A 22,051-nucleotide genomic window follows, 5' to 3' on the forward strand; every position below is an offset into this window, starting at 1 on the left:
CTTTCTAGCTTAGGTTAGGGGTGATTGAGGTTCAAGTCCCTGCTCTTCTTGATTCAATACAGCTTTTTTTATCCCACTTTATTCTGAAAGAAGGACCAGAAGTTGAACCTCAATATCCTACTGCCACCCTGTTATAAAGAGACATTGAGGAATGACCCAGATATAGCACTGAAGACATGAAAAACTTTCTTCTGGGAAAATGTTTCATCTAGTTTCAGTATACATTTACACATATGACTTCTTCCATGATACTTATGTTTTTACTAACAGAGCAGTTCTGCTTAACTGTGAGAGCCTGTGACATCCTTATGAGTTTATCAGCTCATATGATCATTATTATCTCACAAGACTGAAGTAATACCTCTAAAATCCTGTGAAGGCTAAAAACGATTTATTCCATCTTGAAAAGCCTGTCATTTAATTATTTCATTTTAGTTGCATTTTAATGTGTTTTTGTTAGGATCACTTTTATTATCATTTCTTTCTCTGGCAAATTGCAATTTTTGTTTCCAAAATCATTATTCTGGAAAATTTTCGTACAATTTTTCAAAAAGGAAGCAACACACAAGTATACTTTCTCATTTTCAAAAACCGTTATATGTCTTTAGCTTGTGACATAAAACAGTTTACAAGGCTTTTTTGATCTTTACGTATAGTAAGTTGCATCTTTCTGGTTTTGCTCAGGAAATTTAAAATTGCTTCCAAACAAGATTATGGGCTCCCCCTTGTGGCCACAGTAATAGATATAAATTCCTATAGCTCATAAATTCTGGCTCACGCACACTTGTGTTGTTCTGCTGAAGTCAATAGAAGTAGATAAGGGATATACTTCATCTACTGCGTTCCTCCCATAGTCTGTGAAGTGAAAGTTACAGCAATTCAGTAAACTAACTGCAGGGTTTTACAGTAATTAAGACGGAAGTTTCTAGTAGTTTTTTTGAATGTAAGAGGTAGGTCTTACATCAGGTTTGCTGCTGTTTTTTCACTGACTTCGCTGGAATTCAGACTTTATGAGACATTTGCAGCCCCTAGAGCAAGTTTGCAAGAAGCTCTTGAATATCACATTAGTCCATACTTTAAAGTTATAGAAAGAATGTTTTCTTCGCCAGTGTGGCCTTAGATCGCCAGCTGTTTGAGGACATTTATAGTCCCAGCGCTTGGTGTGCACTGCACTGTGTCTGTACCTGTGCTGTCTTTAAACTGTTTGGCTCAGGACCTGGTAGCGGGGAGCTGTGGCAGAAAGGAGCTGATCGAGGGCCACCCCAAAGCTCCCGAAAAGCAGAGCCGAGTTGTGCCGAGCTCCCGCTGTTGTGACTCTGCCAGTAACAGTGCCTGACCTGTGGTCAGTGTTGTGACTGTAGCAAATACGTGCTGTTTCGCTGTAAGATGAAGCAGCTTGTTCTGAGCTCTGTGCAGCTATATTTATGTTTCCAGCACCTGAACTATCTCATTTACAGCCAGCTCTAGTACCCTGAACTACATGGCCAGCAACCAAGTTTTAACCTAGGAAACATCTCTGAGAAGGTTGAAGCAGACTGAGATAACTGTCATGTGTAAAGGACCTGTGAAGCTGGCCACAAATTGGTGGCTTTTGCTGGAGAAAAACTTAAATAAAAACATATTTAGAAATATATTAATAATCTCATGTATAGTTAATCACAACATATGAGCCCATTAGGAAGATACTTTTCAAATTATGTGTCTTACCAGGTTTGTTTTTTGGGGGCAAATCTTACATCTGTCTTGTCTTTTTTAATAGGTGGAAGCTCAACAACTGGGATATTGATTTAACAAAGGAACGCTACAGTATGGTGGGAGGCAGACTGGTAATCAATAATCCAGAGAAATCGAAGGATGCTGGAAAATATGTCTGTATAGTATCGAATATCTTTGGAACTGTCAGAAGCAGTGAAGCCGCTCTGAGTTTTGGATGTAAGCAGATGTTTATAGCAAAATGTATAGAAACATTCCAGTTAGCTTGAGATGTCCAATATTTTATGTTGCAGAGTTTTCTGCTTACATTTCATATAGCTGTACTACTCTGTAAGAACAATCTTAAGTGCCTTAGTATGGAGAGATATTCTTTATTATTCAGCTCACATTAAAACCTTTCCAGTAATTTGTTATTAAATTATTAATGAAAGAGACTCACAAAGCCAGATCTTAAAATAATCATGTCCAGACCTTTTTTAAAAGTCATGGTAGAACCACAGGGGAAGTAGGCACAGAAGAAAGACACAGGTGGGGGCCTGTGGTGGCCAGGCGCTGGTCTAGTGAAGCTGCAGCGGGGCTGCGTGCCGCAGGAAGGCATGACGCTCTGCAGTAAAGCATACTCCCTGACCCCTTCTCTCCACTAAAGCTCCTGTCGAGGGCCATTTCTGTCAACTTCAGAAAATCATAATCTAGTCTTGCGAATGTGTTCATATGCAAAGACATACACCATCAACAGATATCTGCGTTGTAAAGGACTGATGTGCTACATGAAGTTTAATGTAACATTTTCTGAGTGAAGAAAGAGGGTTTGGGATTTCTAGGTTATTTTGCCTTCAAATGCTTCCCCCCCCCCCCCCCCCCCGGAAATATTTTTTTCATCAGAAGACAAAAAAGAAATTCACTCTTGGTTGGTGACTATTCACAAAGCTCTGTGTGCCATTTAATCCCTACATTAAGTGATCAGAGCCTCTTATCTTTCAGTAATGTCCCTGAGCAGAACAGTTTCACTCCTAGTATAAGACTAGAGGTGAAGTGAAAACTTCGTTTTTCTGCTAGTAATTGTGGTACTGAGGGATTACATATCTCAAGCAGACTCAAGAGACTGTAAAGCCATGTTATGTTTAATCTCCTCTTCTTCTATGGTAATTTTTAAAAACTATTTCCTTTCACAATGGCTATGACAGTTTCAAAAGAATTGAATGCAGAGTTGCTAAAAATAATACAGAAAATGTCTAATCTTTAGTAGAACTTTTGAATATGCATAAGCTGACTGAAAAATGACAACAACCTTTTAGAAGAGTTCAAGAAAATGTTGACTAGCTGCAATTTAAGAGACACTTTTTCTTTCTATCCCGAGGTTAAATTTGCAAAAATTGTGGAACAAAAAACAGACTCACTTGTAAACTTTATGATTTCAAATGGATGGTGATTAATCCATTTGAAGACACCGTATTTAGTAGAACTGGATTATCTTCTAGGAAGAAAAGAAACATTTATTTCTAGACCTAGTGTTTTAAAACCATTACAATCCTTTTTAGCTGTTATACACACATTCTTTAAGGAAGGAATTTTATTATTCAAGAATATTTAGTGCCTTTTTGGTGTGTGCTGAGCAAAATCAGAAGCTGATGTATTGTTATTTTTGCTGGAAAACAGTTTCAAAATAGTAAAACATAGCAGTTTCATAGCAGAGAGGCTACAAGAACCATAATGAGGAGAAATTTCCCTACTCTCTAGTTATTAACCAGTGCTTATAAGAGTGCAGTGATTATGTTAGTTTTTTCACTCTAGTTAAAAATGAATGTCCTTCAGTTAAGAGTTCACAGATTCATGTTCGTTATAATTCTTGAATAATAACCAAGTAGTGATTATGCAAAGAAGACATCAAGACCCAATCAGAGTACAGAGCATTTCATAAGTGGGAAGAAAGTATACAAGTATCTTGATAATTGTATGACATTTCTGCACCTGGCATAGACCATTCTACCTAAGTAATAACATAATGTTTTACATATGTAAATTGCTTATCCTATCCTCTGTCTTGAAATCTGTAGTGATGGTGCTAAACTTTAAAAACTTACTCAACACTATAAATAAAACATCTAGACATAAAATGTAAACTGGAAATAGCTAAAATAATTTAAAAGCAGTGATAGCTTTTCTTTTCCTTAAACCCTTCACTGTTTATATGCAAGGCAGTATCAAATTAACAACAAATTTATTGCTAATGATTATCATTTTGGACATTTTCTGGTTTCTGTAACAGATTTTAAACATTAAGCCATTCCAGTGAAAGCAGAGATGAAAAATAGTGGCAACTTTACAAGATGATGGAAAGGTCTGCAACAAGAGGAATAAACATTTGGGGAAGAGGTCAGAAAATGTTTTGAAGGCAAAAAGTAGTTGCTTAGTAAGGTCCATGCTGAAAATGGAATAGGAATATACTCAAACTATTATAGGTTTTATATGAGTTGATAAAATTGATTTTATGTGAATTGATATGAATATTGCAGACTGTGCCAGGAACTTCCTTGAATTAGATTACCAAACTTGCCTAGACAAGTAGCTAATTCTTACTAATTCAGTCTGATAGATTCATTTTCTTCTATAATAAATAAGATTTGGTCAAATTAATTGTGAGCTAGTTGTGGACAACTGTATACATCCATTGTCTTAAAACACAGAGTAAAATACTACTATCAGAAGTCCTTAGAATAGTCCACTATGATGCCTGTCATGTACTGTCTAATCAAAAGATCCAGCCAGGCACTGCAAGCATTTGTATTATCTTCTGGTCTATCTGAGCAGAATAAATACTAGCTTATAGAGCTATTTTCGTATATTTAACAAAGAGTAATGACTTTTCCTTCCTGGGTTCATATAGTCTTTGAGGTCTGACAGCAGTGATTGGCCTAGTATTTTACCTGTCCCATATTTAGCAAGTGTATGTTACTGCATCTGTTAGGTTTATAGATCTATTCTGAAGTTAAGAAATTCATTATTTTTGTATAATGCAAAGTGTCTACTGGATCTATCTTACTGTACATTGCAGTTTACAGTGGTAAATAGTCTCTGTTTTCTACTTAACCTCTTTTTGTGTGTAGTTTTGTGCTTTTTTTCTGTATTGTTTCTGGCTGACTACTCTTGAACTTAAGTTTTAATTAGATCCAAGAGCCAGACAATTTTAACAGCCTTGGGAATTTAGTAGAAGGCAAAGGTAGCTGTGGGCCATGTAAAAATATAAAAACATTGCATCTGTAGATTGCACACTTGGTTCTTACCATGTTATTATTTATACAGAACAAGATTCCAGTCAGGAGCTCTTTGTTCTCACTATACTTGGTGACATGCAGATGCTTCACAGGAGGCATTCTCTGCCTCAAGATGTTTACAGTTTAATTTCAGAGTAGTTAGCAAAATAAGAATGGTAAGAAAAAGCAAAGTGTAGTTATTGTCCAGCTGAAACTTATTCTTCGAAGTAATAACTTCTGACATGCAACCATAGTCTTATCATTTCAGATACCATTACTGTTCCTCCAAGGTCTGTGGCATGGTAGATAGCTCTATGAAGGACACACTTCTTTATTCTTTTATAACAGCCCCTTTACCTTGCTGCATGGAAGTTGATTTAAAGAGGGTCAGCTAAGGTTTCTTGTGGGATCAGAGCAGCTGCTATCCCAAAGTCCTAGCACAAGAGAATGCATCTGCACTCACTCTTTTCCTGTCTTTGGCTGCTGAAGCTCTCGGTGAGGACAGCTAGGTTATTTCAGACAATCCGCTTTAAGTTAAAGAATTTAACTGACATTTTAGAGAACCTAGGTGAAAGATAACTTAAGACCCTTTCTCTTCCTGGGATTCTTTCTTGAAATGTAGCTTACCTGCCTACTATCAGCAATACAATCTTCACTACTTTTTTCTTCGCTGGCATTTGCAATTATGGGGAGTAAAATATTGTAAGAAACCCACAGAACTTCATAATGCCCAGGTTAAAACAACCAAAATAGTCATTATGCATCCACAGGTATCAGCCCAACATTGTTCCCTGTCTATATTCATCTCTACCCGGTTGAAATAATAAAAACAATTTTAAGGTAATGAAAAGCTACAGTTTTCCTTCCCTCTTTTTTTTTAAACTAGACCTGGATCCCTTTCCACCTGAGGAACGCTATGAGGTTAAGGTGCGAGAAGGTGTTGGAGCAGTGCTTCTCTGTGAGCCTCCTTACCATTACCCAGGTAATTTGTCCAAAGTGCTTCGTTTTCAACAGCTTGAGAGTAGCAGAAAAAGGAATATTTATTTTTAAAATTGTCATTTAAGCTAAATGGAACAAAATATTGGTGGCATTTGCAACAGATAAGAATATGTCTGCAGTAAAAAAGGCATAAACATAACCTAACTTGATCAATGCAGCTACTTCTCTTATTTGACAAGTAGCCAACACACAGGAGATTGTCTGGATCACTTTTCACTTACTAGACCTAAAACAGGTATTAAAGATAGCCTGAGGTAATTTTTATCTTGGATATATTTAATCTTGGGAAGACTAAGTAGCCCATTCAGTAAATTAACTAAATTATTTAAATGTGTCCATTCTTTAAAAATTATTTCTCTATGGCTGTTTCTGTCAGAGGCATGTGGAGTTTAAGCCTCTTTTGTGACTCAGATGGAATTTATATAAAATTTAACCTTTTGCACAGCTTGAGAGGCAGTGTTTAGGTTAGGCTTCTTTTGAATATATGCTTTTAGTTGAACTTATGTAAAGGATAATTTTGAATTTGTAAACAGTTTTGGATCTTACAAAAAATGTGAATAAAACTAATCCGGATAATGGATTAGTTTTATGGGAGGCTTGGCTGGATATCTATCCCTGTGTCATCCCATACTTTCTACTGACCTCAGACAAGGCCCAGCTTCTTTCCACGTAATAGAATCACCACAGTAAAAATGATCGTGGATGCCCATTAAATTCGTAGAACACTAGTAGGAACCCCTAGAGGATCAGAGATGAGATGAATTGCCCTCTGGAAATGTCTTTCTTGTGGCATTAGCTCCTGAAGGAAACTAACTCTGCAGGGATTATGCCCTTAACCTCAAGCATCTCCAGTTCCATCATGAGGGGTGAATTTGGCTGTTAGCATCTCTGTTACAGGATCTTATTTGTAAAATGAGATAACATTTTGATTTTCATATTTTGTGTCTCCATATCACAAGTAATCTCGTGAGGGGAACAGAAACATGCTTCTAATTGCAATATTCTAAGGTGACGTCCAAATTGTGAGACTGACACAGACTTCCTAGCTTCTCAGTTGTGTCAGTGCAAGACCCAGTGCACATCTGCTTTCCACCCCCCACTGTAGTTCTTGTGGAAAGGCTGGACCCAAAGGGAGCCTTGCTCACGGTAGCCACATCACCAGTGATCTGGACAAATCTGGACTACTGGAAGTAGTACCCCCAATATTCAATGTAGACAACTACTAGCTGAGATATGTATATTATATCTCATACAGCTCTCTCTCCTGAATAAAAGATTTAGAAGCTAGAAACCAAAGGGAAGTAATTTGTGGAGAGTCTACCATGACTTAAGTAGCTGTTAATGTTACTCTTGTATTATAATATTAACTAGAAAATATTTTCCTCCAGATGATCTCAGTTATCGCTGGCTCCTAAATGAATTCCCAGTATTCATTGCTTTGGACAAACGACGATTTGTGTCACAGACAAACGGCAATCTCTACATTGCAAATGTAGAAGCGTCAGATAAGGGCAATTATTCATGTTTTGTGTCAAGCCCTTCAATAACAAAGAGTGTATTCAGTAAATTTATTCCACTTATTCCACAATCAGACCGTAAGTATTTATTGGAAATATTGTGTACATATAATGTAACTGTTTGTATTTGATTTTCCTCATTCATTACAATATTTTACCTATGTGAGAAGAATCATATGGCAAGTCATAAATCAGCATTGCAGAATGGCTACTGTACAGATGTTTCTTAGTGTTTCACATACAAAGGTCCAAATCATTCCTACCCACAGAGAAAACTCTGTAAAGGAAATTTGCGTTGATTCATTCACAACATTTCTTTTGCACCACTGAGAACAGAGTTCTCCCCATCTCCTTCATGTGATAAACCCCTATATTCATCCCTAAATAATGTGTATCTTTTATGATCTTGGCATTAGTTCAAAAGGATGTACATGGAAAGCAGAAACTTTATGAGACAGTTGATACAGCTTCAGAAATTAAAATATTTCCAGGAAATCCCCCATAAAATGGAAAATACTTTTTCCCTTATTGAAATCTCCTATCCAATGGTGGCCTAAGGTCTCTATGTCTCATGGACCAATCACCTGAGCCACCTGTTTGGTTATGTGTTATTAGATTATTCTCTGCCGTTCTTCACCAAAGCTCTGTCTTTTCCAAATGGTAACCAGGTTCCCTCTTGCCTTGCCGTGTTAGACTGTAAGTCACTAGGGTCTTGTGAACTGGAGATCATCAGAATTTCAGTGACCCTTTTATCTGTTAGATTTCCCATATTACAGTGAAGAACTGTGATTGAATTTGGGTAATTACAGAGCAGAGATATTTATCCTGCTTTTCCTTAGCCAATACCCACACTGAGTTCTTCAACTAGACATACCAAGAAGAGTCCTACAGAGATCACCAGTAGGTAGATTTGATTGCATTCTGTTACCATGTGGATTTCTGATACTTCCTTGTACCCTCATTAAGCAGTGTATTTGCTGGCTCCAGTTCCTTCTTACCATCAGTAGAAATTATTGACAATATTCTATCCACTAAAATAATCTGGAAAGTAGTCTGGAAAATAGAGGCTTGGGCTTTTGATTGCCCACATACACAGGACATCATCAAACTTAAAATGCAAATAAATGAATTTACATTAAAAAATTGTGCTGTAGAAAATGTTAAGCATTTCTCTCCAAAGAATGAGTAAAACAATTCTTCCTTATTATTAAAGTTTAATGCTAAATCGGAATTCATGGATCTGGCTGGGCAATTATGCATTGTGAAGAATTGTGTCTGGAATTTTAAGAAAGATTTTCCAGAACTGGGGAAGTTTTAATTGCTGTGTTCGTTTCTGCTAGGCCATTTCTGAGAATCTTTTTTAATGTTAGGTGCAAAAGTATATCCTGCTGATATCAAGGTGAAGTTCAAGGACACATATGCACTCCTGGGGCAGAATGTGACACTGGAGTGTTTTGCTCTTGGGAAGTAAGTGTGTTTTAAATTAATTTTAGAGCACTGTTTGCCTTCATATTTCAGGGTAGGAAAATATACATTTCATTATCAAATACTTTTGTGTAGTCTGCTGTTTAACAACCAGTTCTTGAGCATGCTGATTTGTACTTCATTGTGCCTTTTCAAGTCCGGTTCCTGAACTCAGATGGAGTAAATACCTTGAACCCATGCCAGCTACAGCTGAGATAAGCATGTCTGGTGCAGTTCTTAAGATATTCAATATTCAGTATGAAGATGAAGGACTTTATGAATGTGAAGCTGAAAACTATAAAGGAAAAGATAAACATCAGGCCAGAGTTTATGTACAAGGTAAGTAGAACAATTTTATTCTTCAGTGGTTATGTTGCTTTTTCTTATTTTAGAAGCGTCTGTATTTTCACACTTGATGTCAGTGCTGACTCACTGCATCATCTTGACACACTGCTGTTTGAGTTAATAAACAAAATCAAAACCCATGCACTGGAGGTGAGGTGTAATATTTGTGTATTGAGCAGCTGCTTGGCTTAGATGATTATGATAACTGAGTATATACCTTGACAGCAATGTGTGTTAGCATTAATATAATTATGCATAGTGGAAATTATTGTTTAATTAATTAGAGTATTTAGATTAAAAGAACTGCCAGGAAGAAGAAGCGATCATTAGATTTATTATGCTTTCTTGTTTCCTCATTTTGTTTGTTTGAGTTTTTTCTGTCTGTCTTCTCTCTGTCTCTTCTCAGTTACAGTCAAGACTTTATTCTGATAGCCTTTGTCCCTTCCCTTCATGCGTTTGGGTAAATGACGGACCAAAAAATTGTACCTTATTTCTCATAGTGCAATAATCCCAAGTAACATGGCTCCATGACTCCTTGACTGAGACTTATGCCACCCAACTCTGGGTTCCTGCATAACATCTGAATTACCTTCAGAACATTTTTTTCTCTTTCCATTGACAGTACAGAATATGTCCTGAGTTAAGATCCTTAGTTAAGTGTTTGAACTTCAGTAGGTTAAATTCAAAACTGGTATGGGAATGTGGTCACTGCTTGTTATGTGTAAAGCTTATAAATAGATTAATTTCCTTAGTAAAACCAACAATGCTGGAATATTTTAAATGTTAATTTCTTAAATATTTTCCCTGGATGAAGTGAGTATTTTCTTGGAAACACTTTCAGTATATTCCTGCTTTTGCAAAATTTTATGTAATTTATCATTTTTATGGTGATGCTATATAATTTACACATAGTATAACCTACTGGTCAGTGTTAGTGGTAGTACCTTGTATCTTTGAAAATTCACGAATCATTATTTCAATTCCCTATTATTTTCACGTTAAAAATGACTGGTAGTTATTCAGGAGAGAATATGGTGACACACAAACAGCTTAACTTCATTCTTGCTTGTATTGGTACATTGCTGAGCTACCATTATTAGTCTTTGTGTCCTCTTAAGTATAATGGCAAAAGCAGTGGAGTTAATAGATCAGAATATTAATTAAATATATCTCTGATATAGTTACAAGGCTTCCTGTGTTTTTATTCTTTAGCTTCTCCAGAGTGGGTGGAACATATCAATGATACAGAGAAGGATATAGGCAGTGAACTCTACTGGCCTTGTGTAGCTACAGGCAAGCCTATTCCAACAATCAGATGGCTGAAAAATGGTGCCTCCGTAAGTATATTGCTATGGATACTGCAGTATTTGTTGGTTACTAGCCAATGGAAATGATTTTTTGAAGCATGCATTATTGAAAGATTTTAAAAATTATGAATCATAATGATACAAGTTTTTACTGATACCAGTTGCATTGGAAATTTAAATCTATTTCTTAAACATTTATCTCAAATTCCTCTTTGATTTTGAAATACATTTCTTTACACTATTTAATATTCAGATCTGAATTCTGAACTTGCTGTTTGACCACATATAAGATGTGGATACCTCTTTTTCTCCAGTCCTTTATAGGTAAATGCTATTTTGTTCTCTCTAGGTAAAATAATGTTGTCAGCTTCCTTCTAAAAATAATCCTTTTTACCACATTGAACATGAATGTGTCTTTAAAAATGTAAGACAAAATGGAGTCAGTGGAGACAGGAGAAGAAAGATTCATTTTAAAATTAAAGTGATGTACCTATATCATATTAATTTTAACATTTTTTTGGTCACAGAATATGGTAAAATTTAGCTCTCTTAGGTGATGTGAAGTTTAAATGAGTGCCATTTCATAACTGAAGTTTATTACTCTGGACTTTCTAAATCAAGCTGATTTTCAGTCCAGGCATTTCAACATGTTTAATACCCATTGCTTATACCGTATGATGAGCTGTTAAAAAACAAACAAAATAGAAGAGGATGTAACACTACATCTGTTGAGCACTGGTGACACTGAACTTGAAATGCAGACAGAAAAAAGACAATAAGTATCTTAAGAAAAATGTAAGAAGTAGGAGGAAGAACAGAGATACCACCATCTGCCACATGGATTAATCAGAAAAACAATGATGTTCTCTAGCTTCTGTATTTATTATAAATAGGTAATTTAACAAGCAGATTACTTGACTGTCCCCACCAAACTCTGCTTTCAGTGGCAAGATCTACATAGCGGATTACAGTAAGCAGTGTAGTTCTCCAGTAGTAGACCAGGTGCTTATACTGTGTATTGAAAATATGAGATGATTTCCAAATGGAAATTAGCAAAAATATTTGAATTTCTTTGAGAATATGTTTATGAATCAAATACAATTTTTAAATTGGCATTTTATGTAGCACAAAAGAAGATTCCTTGAAAATATTATTTATTTTTTTAAAAAAATGAGACAGTAGAGGAAATATTTTTCTTTTAATCTATTCTTTCTTTAGGTAAATAGTATTCTTTTAATCTTCCACTACTCTAGGCACTCTGACTCATATACAGGATTAAAGGATTTCAACCCAATTTGCACAAGTAAAGAAAATTCTGTAACATGGTTTTTGAAAAAAAGATTGACATCTATTTATAGTTTACAAAATATCCGAAATTTAATACAAAAATTTTACTCATTTCTAAACATCTTTTTAGAAATGGATCTGGTACTTATTCAGATTTATCAGGTGTTTTTTCTTTATATAAACAAGTGGTCCATATTGTTTCCCTGTGGAATCTTGAAAATTTTCTGTTCTTCTTGTAAGGATTTGGATTGACCTTTTACTATTGTTGTCAAATAATGTACATAAAATATAACATACCAAATCCTGGACATGGCAAAACAAAGCTTATATGAATAAAACAAATTTCACTTCTCGTTTATGTGAATTCATATGATAAAAATGGACTGAAGAATAGATGTTTTCATCTATGATACATGTTTTCAGCTATGATACATAAAGATGAACACTGAATCTCTCTTTGAGAAAAGAAGGTGAATATACTGCCACAAAGACTGAAATATAACAAGGGGAAAGTAAAATTTTGTCAGTGTCTTAATGTTACATGAGAGACTCTTTTCTGAACACTGTCACTAAAAAAGAAAGTGAATAGCTATTGATGGATATGATTTGTATAACACGTGTAGTCTAAATGAAGATCTTACAATTTTACTGATTTTTGTGTTTCAGTTCCGGAAAGGTGAACTAAGAATACAAAGTCTTACCTTTGAAGATGCCGGCATGTATCAATGTATAGCAGAAAACACACATGGAATTATTTATGCAAATGCTGAACTGAAGATTGTGGGTCAGTGAGATTATTTGCTTTTATATACAATTTTGGGTTTAAGTAAGATACTATTCATATTTGCAAGCATTGTTTGATAATATATTATGGAATAATAAAGTTAACTGAATCTAGGTGAGATCTACGCTCTCTGATTGGGTTGTGACAGTGAGCTGAAGACTCAAATTATTAATTTACGGATAATGTTTATGGGATTTTTTTCTGATGCTTACCTGCTGCTGTTACCACATAGAATTGCTAGCATAGAAAGGATTTAAAATGTTTAAAGGATTTAAAGTGTTTTAAGTGCTGGCAGCCTGGTCAGGCTTGCACAACTAGTTGAGAAATGTTTTCTTTTCTGCTCACCTACACTCCTTCATTGGGCAAACTCTACTTTTCTGGAAGCCGTGCTGCCAGTCAGTTTCTTTCACTAGACCCTTAAAGCTCTTCAGCTTCACAGTATTCACTCCCTTTGCCTTCTATAACCCTTCAAGACCAGCTGCAATATGGATCTGCAATAGAGCTGTCCCATTTGGTGGCTACATATAGTTAATAATCCAGTGTTTTTTTCAAACTATCATCCTGTAGTAGAAACTTAAATTTTCAGATCCGGAGCGCTCAAATTTAAAACAATATCTGTCCTTTCTACTGATGTCATTATAGCACATACATTCACTATATGACATGGACATGGTTTTCATAGGGAATTTCCCTGCAGTAATTACCCTAGGTTCTTTCTAACTCATGCCTGCCTTCAGACTTTCCTAACAGCTAAGCTATTCTTGACTTCACCAACCCAATGCACAACAATATAATACATCATCCTTCCTCCGTTTGCATTTGCTTACTACTAGCCTGGATTACCCAGAATTTAGCACTGTTTCATGCACATTTTTAAACTTCAGTGTCAGTAAGATGTGGATGTCTATCAGAGTTTTTCTCTGTACTGCTGTAATTAACTGATAGCTGTATTTCCCCAAGCTGTGCACGTATTTGCTGGCATCATTAGCAATGATGGAACACAGAAATGCAAAATAATTAAAGACATTTTGCCTTGTATTTAGTTAAAAGTAAAGACAAAATTAATAAGCCAAAGTCTGACCTCAGATACATCTGTGTGGTGCTTACTGCAGTCATTTGTCATTGCTCTTGTACAGAGCGCAGGACTTGATGGAGTAGTTGGCTAAACAGAAAACTGCAAAGAGGAAGAAGAGAACAACCTTAAAGTTGCTAGATGGAGTTCAGAACCACTGAAAGTTAAAACCAACTGTTAATTGAAAGTATGACTGAGTAAGCAAGCAGAATTTTTACAGAAGTTGAGCTTCAGGAATCTAAATTTTACTAGGTCTGATGAAAAGACCTCTGAGAGGGAAGAGTTTTCTATTGATTTCAGTGGGCTTTGATCTTTTGAGGTTAAACTTAGATGGAGATTCAGAAATCATCAGAAAGTAATCTCTGGTGTAAAATGGCATAGAACTACATAATAATTTTTCCTGTTTCTTTCAGAGCACCATCTGCTGCTCACTGCATTTCTGTGTCATTAATATTTTTCTCAATGGTCTGAATAATGGAAATGTGTATATAATCAATAGTTCTGTCATTTACCTTAGTCTTAATGTTGCAAACAAAATGAGTTCTGTACAAAAGTCATTAACAGCAATGCTCGTGTGCTAATTTTTCCCTTCAGCTTCACCTCCTACTTTTGAACTGAACCCTATGAAGAAGAAAATCTTAGCAGCTAAAGGGGGCCGTGTAATAATTGAATGCAAACCTAAAGCTGCTCCTAAGCCAAAATTCTCATGGAGCAAAGGAACAGAATTACTCGTAAATGGGAGCCGGTTAGTATTTATTGGGCACCGTGATTCTTAAAAATGCTGCCTTATGTTTGTATTTATTCTGCAGGCTAGTTCTGACTTTCGCAGGCTTCAGAGGCAGGAGAACGGTAAGGCAACGTGAAGCTGTCCTTTATGCTGACAGGTTGAGCACTGACGCAGAAGACCCTAGCAGCTCTAGAGTGGATGGGACAGAGTTAATACTAAATTGTAGTGCTTGTTCCATATGAATGGCCAAGGAGTTGACTAATATTATTTCATTATGATTCTAACAGTCAGTTCAGGATATCTAAGGAATTCATTTCATAGTAAATCTCACCAAACCCCTAATCCTTAGCTCCCTTGCAGTCTCTGTTCTGTGTCTGACACAACTGAAAGTTTTTTTTTTTTAATACTAGGCATGATCCTAGAATAATACCTATATTTTAAGCAGTTAGTCTCAACACAGAACCCAGAAGTCCATGTTAAGTGCCCAGAAACCTTATACAACTGCACGGGAATAGTTGGATGCTTAAGAATGGGATCTAAAGCTCTCTGCCCTCTAACCGTCCAAGCTGATCAATAGCAAAATATGAGGGATCAGAGATGTTTTAAGCTTCTTTAGATGGTCGGAAGTCCTTCCCCAATATGGAATAAACCTGGTTGGCTTCTTTTTTGCATTGGGAAATGCAAACCTACTTCTTTTCATGGAAGAGTACCAGAGTGTTTTGCCAAACCAAAGTCTTGTTCTGAGTTAGCGGGGAACCTTCTCCATCTCTTGTCTCAAACCAGTTGTTTAGCAGAAGAGAATCTGATATTCCAGACTGAGATTGCACATTACCCTGTGACCTGGTGATGAATACCTCCCCGAGGGAAGAGGAGACCTGAACTGCAATACCCATTCCAAAGATTATTTGTACATTTTAGGGGGAACAGTCACATGATAAAATGTGACTTATCTGCGCATACAGCATTTTTTGCTCTTATTAGTGCAGCATCTTAGGAAGAGGAACCCCAGTCCAGCGGTGTATTAGTAGATAAGAAACTAGGTTGTTTTAGTATATATGAGAGGCCAATAATCTCTATAATGCTTGAATTAGGATTCAGTTTACTTGACTTAATTCCCTACTGTGCCACTGCCCTGATCCCTGAGGGAAGTCTCTAAGCAATACTACAGTACGTTGTTGCTTATGTTAGCAAACATATATATTAGTTCTGTTATATAATGTTGTTATATAATAATATATAATAGTACATGTTATATGATAATAAGCTAACATCTGATATCTGCATCTAGACCATAAACTTGATATTACTTGAAGAAAGGCACTGAAATTGATATCAGAATATGGTTTTGAAAACGGACTGTGGTGGGGGAAGTCTAGAAGGAAATTCATTTCATTGTAACATTTCTTTTCATCACAAGTATGCCAGATTTCACTTCTAGCATTAAGTCTTCAATGAAAATTAACCTAATTTTTTTTTCCTAAACCATGTTGTAACTCATTTTTATATGTTACCCTACTGGGAGCCACTGTTCAGTATTAATTTAGATGTGTAATTTTAGGAAAATAATAGGCCAAAATGTTGCTAGCAGTGTGCATTAGCAAAAAGCTAATGATATACAACTTTAACAGGTATATTTGGTATGTTGTTCATATTTCAGAATTGAATTGTGGCACAAAACTGTAAGAAAAATATGTGAATGACTATTCATAAATGAAAATGCCTCTCTTGCTCCAACAATGTGAGCCATCTAACCATACCACAGTCTATTCAAATGCTTCTGACTATAGGAGTGTTTATAAATGCAATAGTTAGGCATTAGCTTCCACGGGATATTTGTGATCTTCTAACTTACTACAGTTCCTACTGAAAGTATTACTTTCTGGTATAAATACTTAACTTCCCTTGTATTTTTTACCTTTTTGATAGCATACGTATTTGGGATGATGGGAGCCTGGAAATTATCAATATCACAAAGCTGGATGAAGGTCGCTACACGTGTTTTGCAGAAAATAATCGAGGAAAAGCTAATAGCACTGGTACTCTAGAAATGACAGGTAAACTTCTAAATTAGTTTGTTTCAAAAAGTACCCTTTAATTCAAAATCACTAGGTTTTGTTCCAGCATTACACTACTTCTACAAGCCATTTTATATATTTTTTTTTAATTTGATTGCTCATTAAAGGATAAACTGTAGCTTTTAAAGCATACATTTCGATAGAAACTGTGTATGGTTGCACCAATTTAGAGACTGTATCTCAATTTTAAGTGTTTATTCTTCCGCAAGACATTATAAAATCTGATACATAAATTCAGATAGTACTTTTTGATGCAATCACTCAGCTTGGTAGCGTAGCTCAGACAGAGGAATGAAGCCATGATTCTGGGGCCATGACTTAGAGAAATGGGACTCTTATCGTCCTTCTTTATTTTTTTTTTCTCTTTTTTCTGATGGAGGAAGATGAGACTTACAAGACTGAAAGCATTGCAGTTAAATTAACATCCATTATATTCATGAGGTAGGGGCATATAGTCATATAATTGCACTACTCTTCCCTTCTTTTTGGCTTATTAATGTTTACTGATTGAATACTGATATCTTTAGTTACGTATTTTAAATATGATGTCAAATAATTAAATATCTGTTGACTACAGATAGGAAATGTGGCATTCCTGAACAGTTATGCCTACCAAGCATCCAGAAGTCTCACTGGCAGTAGCAGAATCATTTATTAAATATATGTGTTTAAGATCTGTTCCAGAAATCGTGCTGAATATGGCAGCACAATACCACAATATTAATGTACTAATGTAAGAATAAATCTATATCAGCAGGTTATATGAAAGGATTTTTATGACTGCTTTATTATATCAAATGATAGAGTATTGTAAGATTTTATTTTTATTAATCAGATTTTTTAATATTTGCAGTTACTTTTTGTTATCTTTCTCAGTTCTAGATGTCTAAATATTTCACTCAGCCATTTAATTATTTTGAAAGATCATATAAATAAATATAGCCCCTTAACAGTCATACTATACCTTCTACAATCAGGAAGAACTTTGACGTAATAAAGCCTCATGATGAAACACTAAAAATGTGTTTATAAACGGTATAAACTAGTCATAAAGAATTTTTAAATTCTGGAGTATTCTGCTGTGGTTCATCTAAAAGGGAACACCAGAAGACTAAGATGCCTCCCTTGATCTCACAGGAGAAATATGGTCAGATAGCGTATTTCAGAATTATTTTAACATTGTGGACAAGGATAATGGCTGGCTAACAATGCTTTGAAAATTGTATTCTCAAGCACTTTGTGTGTGGCCCATAAAATTTCATTTTATGAAAATGAGACATTGCTCAGGACTACAGGAAATTAAAAAGTTAAAACTAAAGCTGACAGGCGCTGTAAACTGTGATGATTTTTCCCATAGGCCATTTGTTCACTACCTCTAGACCACTGCTTCAGGGTCTCCTTAGACTAATAGAAGACTTTATGTTAACTTCTAAAAAATTACTGATGATAGAGCCAAGTGCTGAACATACAGCCATGATGTTAGAATGAAGTACCTCCCTCTGTGAGGGTATCCTAAGGCATGTTTTCATAGCTAGGCATTTAAAGATCAAATGTGAACAGATTGCTCTGATGTCCTATACATCTCAGATGCACTGTATTGCATTCTCGGATACCCAGTTGTTGTACCATACTCATATGCTAAGGATTAAACAGATTTTGGATTGCTAGACTAGGATCTAGGAGAAGGGTTTTCTCCAGGTCAAGTAGACAAGAAATGTTGCGTTCATTTGGAATTGTTGCTGTCCTGCATTTGGTGGCATGTAGTACACTATGTGGGAGCACTGGGGAGTTTTGCATAACAATTCTGCTGCAACCTAGATCTTAATTAGTGACATAGCTCTTTTCTCGTGGCTCATTATCTTCCAAGTTTTGGTGTCTTACTCCCACTCTCATATCTGTGGGAAAGATAATGTTTGTCAAGCAAGATGTGACAAGAAGATACTCTGTGGGTTTTATTTTTTGATCACATCTGACAGAAAAGGAATAGGTCTTACTGATCCAGTGAGCCCCTTCCAGATCATTGTTGCTAATATGCCATTAATTGAATTAAGTGCATGTACCAAGATCTCTAGGAAGCATCATGTAGTCTCTGCCTCTTTTTGTTTCTGTAATGATAAGCAGCATTGCTGGGGCACATGCAACTTTATTTTTTTTCTTCTACTCTTTCCTCTTTCATTTCCTTGTGTTGCAATCTGCATGGTTTCCTATACATGCTTAATATTCTTCTCGCTACATGCATTAAGATCTCAGTCTCTGCAGTGCTCTAATGGAAATCTCAGACTTAGCCTGACAACTGTGCAGAATGAACTCCCATTCATTAAAGAGGCAGATTTTAAAAAATAAGAAATATTATTAGCAACAAAACAATTGGCATAAGACGGATAATATACCTGAGAGATTATCAATGAATAAAAATAGTTTTTCATAGTCAGTAATATGGACCAGAGTGTGAAACATAGCCATTTTAAAATAATAACTAAGTGCAAGTCAGGTATTTCAGTTGTTAAAGCATTTTCTTTGTTCTCTTTAGTTTGGTCTTTTGAAATGTGGTTGCATGAATAACATGCAAACCGGAGTTTGGGAGAAGAGTTTCATGTACAGTCAAACAGTTATCAATTTGGGTTTACATTTGGATAAATACTTATTTATTGAAATTTTCCATATTTGCTGTTAACTTCACAGAGGCTACAAGGATTATTTTAGCTCCACTGAATGTTGATGTCACCGTTGGAGAGAATGCTACCATGCAATGTATTGCATCCCATGATCCCACGTTGGACCTCACATTTATTTGGTCTCTAAATGGTTTCGTAATAGACTTTGAGAAGGAGCACGAACATTATGAAAGGAATGTTATGGTAAGATACTATAGATCATATTTAATATGTGGAAACCTATTTTTATTGATTGTGAATAGTTGTCTTTTCTGTTTTACTTTTTCTACTCTGTTGGTTCATGCCTAGAAAAATGCAGTAGGCTAAGGATATAAAATAAAATTACAATTTAGACACCTTACAGACAGACATGCAAGATGCTTGCAGGTAGATACTTGAATTCAGAAATCTGAATTGGCTTAAGTATTTCAGTACCTGAGTTGAATCCCACTCTGATGAATGTAGTGTCTAAAATGAAAAAATATTGAAGTCCAAATGCTGAATAATGATTATAGCTGGTAAGCAAGTAACATACTATCTTGTAAAAGAATGCATGCATATGCGTTTGTTTTCACTTGACCATGTTTTTCTGAAAAACGTTGCTAGAATTTGGCACAAGACTGGGCCAGATGGTGGGTAGGAGTCAAACAGTCCGTAAAAACTGAGCAAGAAAGGTTTGTGTGAAGGCTAAACAAGCTTATACAAAAACACTTGTTTTGGCCCATAGAAAGAGGAATCGTAGACCTCTTGTTTTCATGTGTCCTTATCTCATTATAGTCTTATATCAGACTTAGACAAATTAGTTTCGTGAGTAGAAATCCTTCTTGGCTTTGTCTAATGGTATCATAATTTAACTAACACTGGCAACAACCTCAGAGCTGTCGCTGACACGTATATGTATTTATTTTGCAGTTCTGGAGTTAAATGATATAAATGATATAAAAATCTTCAAAGATAGATAAAAATGCTTTACTGTATTTTAGATCAACTGTAATTTCAGTATCATAAAAATTATACTCTCAAGCTTTAAGTCACTACATTTTAATGCTCCCCCAAGAAACCAGGTATTTGGAGGGAAGAGGCTGCAGAAGCTGTCCATAGCTTCTGAGAACCATGTAGTCGTCGGTCAATTTTTGCTCCACCTTCAAAATTAGATATCTTTTAACAGTACAGCTTGCAGAGTCTTTTTTGTAGACCTGCAGTGTTATTTGATTTTCCATGAACCAAGAGATTCTGTTTCTCTCTTTATTTTTCCATATCTGTTTATCTCCACATCAGGAGATATTTCAAGCCTAACTGTTTCAGCCTGACTGGGAACAAACCAGTCAGTGCTCTGGGGTATCTGAGTTGCCTTAGCCTGCTCGTTTGCTGAGTTGTTCTAAACGTTTCTAAAAAGGCGCACTGCTGTCTTTCAGTGAGAGAACAAGTCCTTGTCCAAAATCTTGTGCTGAAAATAACTGCCTTTTCTCGTAAATTATTGAGATATACCCCAGAGTGTGTAGAAGCAGTTGAAAGGTGACTAACTCTTAATTCATTTAGATACTTAAAGTTAAGTAAGTTAAATCCAGACATCAGTTAATTTATTTGTCAATGTATAACTCCATCCTCCTAAGGGCTGTTTGGTGGTTTGTTGTGTTCCCTTTGTGCTCAATCAATACAGGTGTAAATGACTGAAGCAGCAGAGGCAGCTTCTTCGTATGCATTCCTGAGCCTCATTTCTGGGCATTCAAATGCAAAACAAGTGCAGATATCTCTGTTCTGCTTCCACAGACAGCTCAGTCTTCACCAGTCAGGACAGAAGGGGGCAGTAGGACTGCATTCCAGTTCTGCGCAGAGATTTGTGGTTATTTTGAAGCTCAACATTTACATTATAGAAATAATGAACGTAGGAGAATTTTTTAAAAAACAAGGAATTCACTACGAATGTTTATATGGGATGTAATTAAGAGGAACGTGCACTTTCAGTGGTTCTGTTTCGTTCATTTGTTAGCTTATTTGTACATGATTTTTTTCCCTGTGAACAAAAGTATTTTCTCCTAACTACTTCTTAGACATCTTTCACAGTTCTCACAGCTCAAGTCACTCAGTGGCAGGCTTGCTCAGGCTTTCTCAGGTCTAAAGAGGTGATCTGTTGTACATTAGACAGCAGCAGCCTGAACTGCTGTGCTTGAAGCACTGGGGTCCCATGCTGCCCCACAGCTCCATATAAGCATAAAAGAAAAATACCCATCAAGAATATTACAATGACTGGATGTATCATTCCTACCTTCTGTAATTTCATCTGGATGAAGGAACCTCATCTATCTTCCTGATAATATTGTGGTTAATTTGTAGTAGCAAACAGATCAACATGCTGAAATTTGATATAGACACAGTACTTGAGTTCTCAAAATAATACTAATATTGTTGTCATATACACATAATGGAATGCTAATGAAATTCGTGTAAATACCTGCATAAGTCTTTTTTTTTCTTTAAATGAAAGCTTTGGTAGCTCCATCAATTGCTGAAGGCAAAACTAATTTGCATTACATTAGTGCTATAACTCATTTCTCAGAAGAAGATTTGACAGTGCTGTTTTGATTTCACGTGGCCAAATATGACAGTGGTATTTTAAATTTTAAAAAAATTAATTGGTTAGTATTCAGTCTTTGGAACAGCTGTCAAATGGAGTCTTTTAAATTTACAATTTAATAACTGATTGTGTTTGACTTCATGTATGGTTGTTCCTCTGATTATTTGATTGAGGAGCTAAATATTACATACCCTTTCAAGACCCATAGAGATATAACACTAGAAGTAATCTGGAAATCCCTGTGTTTTGCCATTTCTTATTTATGGAATTGCTTTTTGCTG

The 22,051-nt window shown here is 35.8% G+C and overlaps 1 protein-coding gene across 1 annotated transcript in view; it reads left to right on the forward strand.

Annotated features, from left to right (window-relative positions):
• Nucleotides 1–22,051, forward strand: part of CNTN1 (contactin 1) — a 95,532-nt gene that overhangs the window by 18,637 nt on the left and 54,844 nt on the right. Inside the window, exons 4-13 of the mRNA XM_062567403.1 lie at nucleotides 1,760–1,932; nucleotides 5,851–5,946; nucleotides 7,352–7,558; nucleotides 8,851–8,947; nucleotides 9,102–9,283; nucleotides 10,502–10,626; nucleotides 12,550–12,667; nucleotides 14,334–14,484; nucleotides 16,393–16,520; nucleotides 19,224–19,399. Of these exons, the coding sequence (XP_062423387.1) occupies nucleotides 1,760–1,932; nucleotides 5,851–5,946; nucleotides 7,352–7,558; nucleotides 8,851–8,947; nucleotides 9,102–9,283; nucleotides 10,502–10,626; nucleotides 12,550–12,667; nucleotides 14,334–14,484; nucleotides 16,393–16,520; nucleotides 19,224–19,399 (1,453 nt within the window). The remainder of the gene's footprint in view (nucleotides 1–1,759; nucleotides 1,933–5,850; nucleotides 5,947–7,351; nucleotides 7,559–8,850; nucleotides 8,948–9,101; nucleotides 9,284–10,501; nucleotides 10,627–12,549; nucleotides 12,668–14,333; nucleotides 14,485–16,392; nucleotides 16,521–19,223; nucleotides 19,400–22,051) is intronic.

The sequence above is a fragment of the Rhea pennata genome, chromosome 1 (genome assembly GCF_028389875.1).
Source record: "Rhea pennata isolate bPtePen1 chromosome 1, bPtePen1.pri, whole genome shotgun sequence".
Lineage (NCBI taxonomy): Eukaryota > Metazoa > Chordata > Aves > Rheiformes > Rheidae > Rhea > Rhea pennata.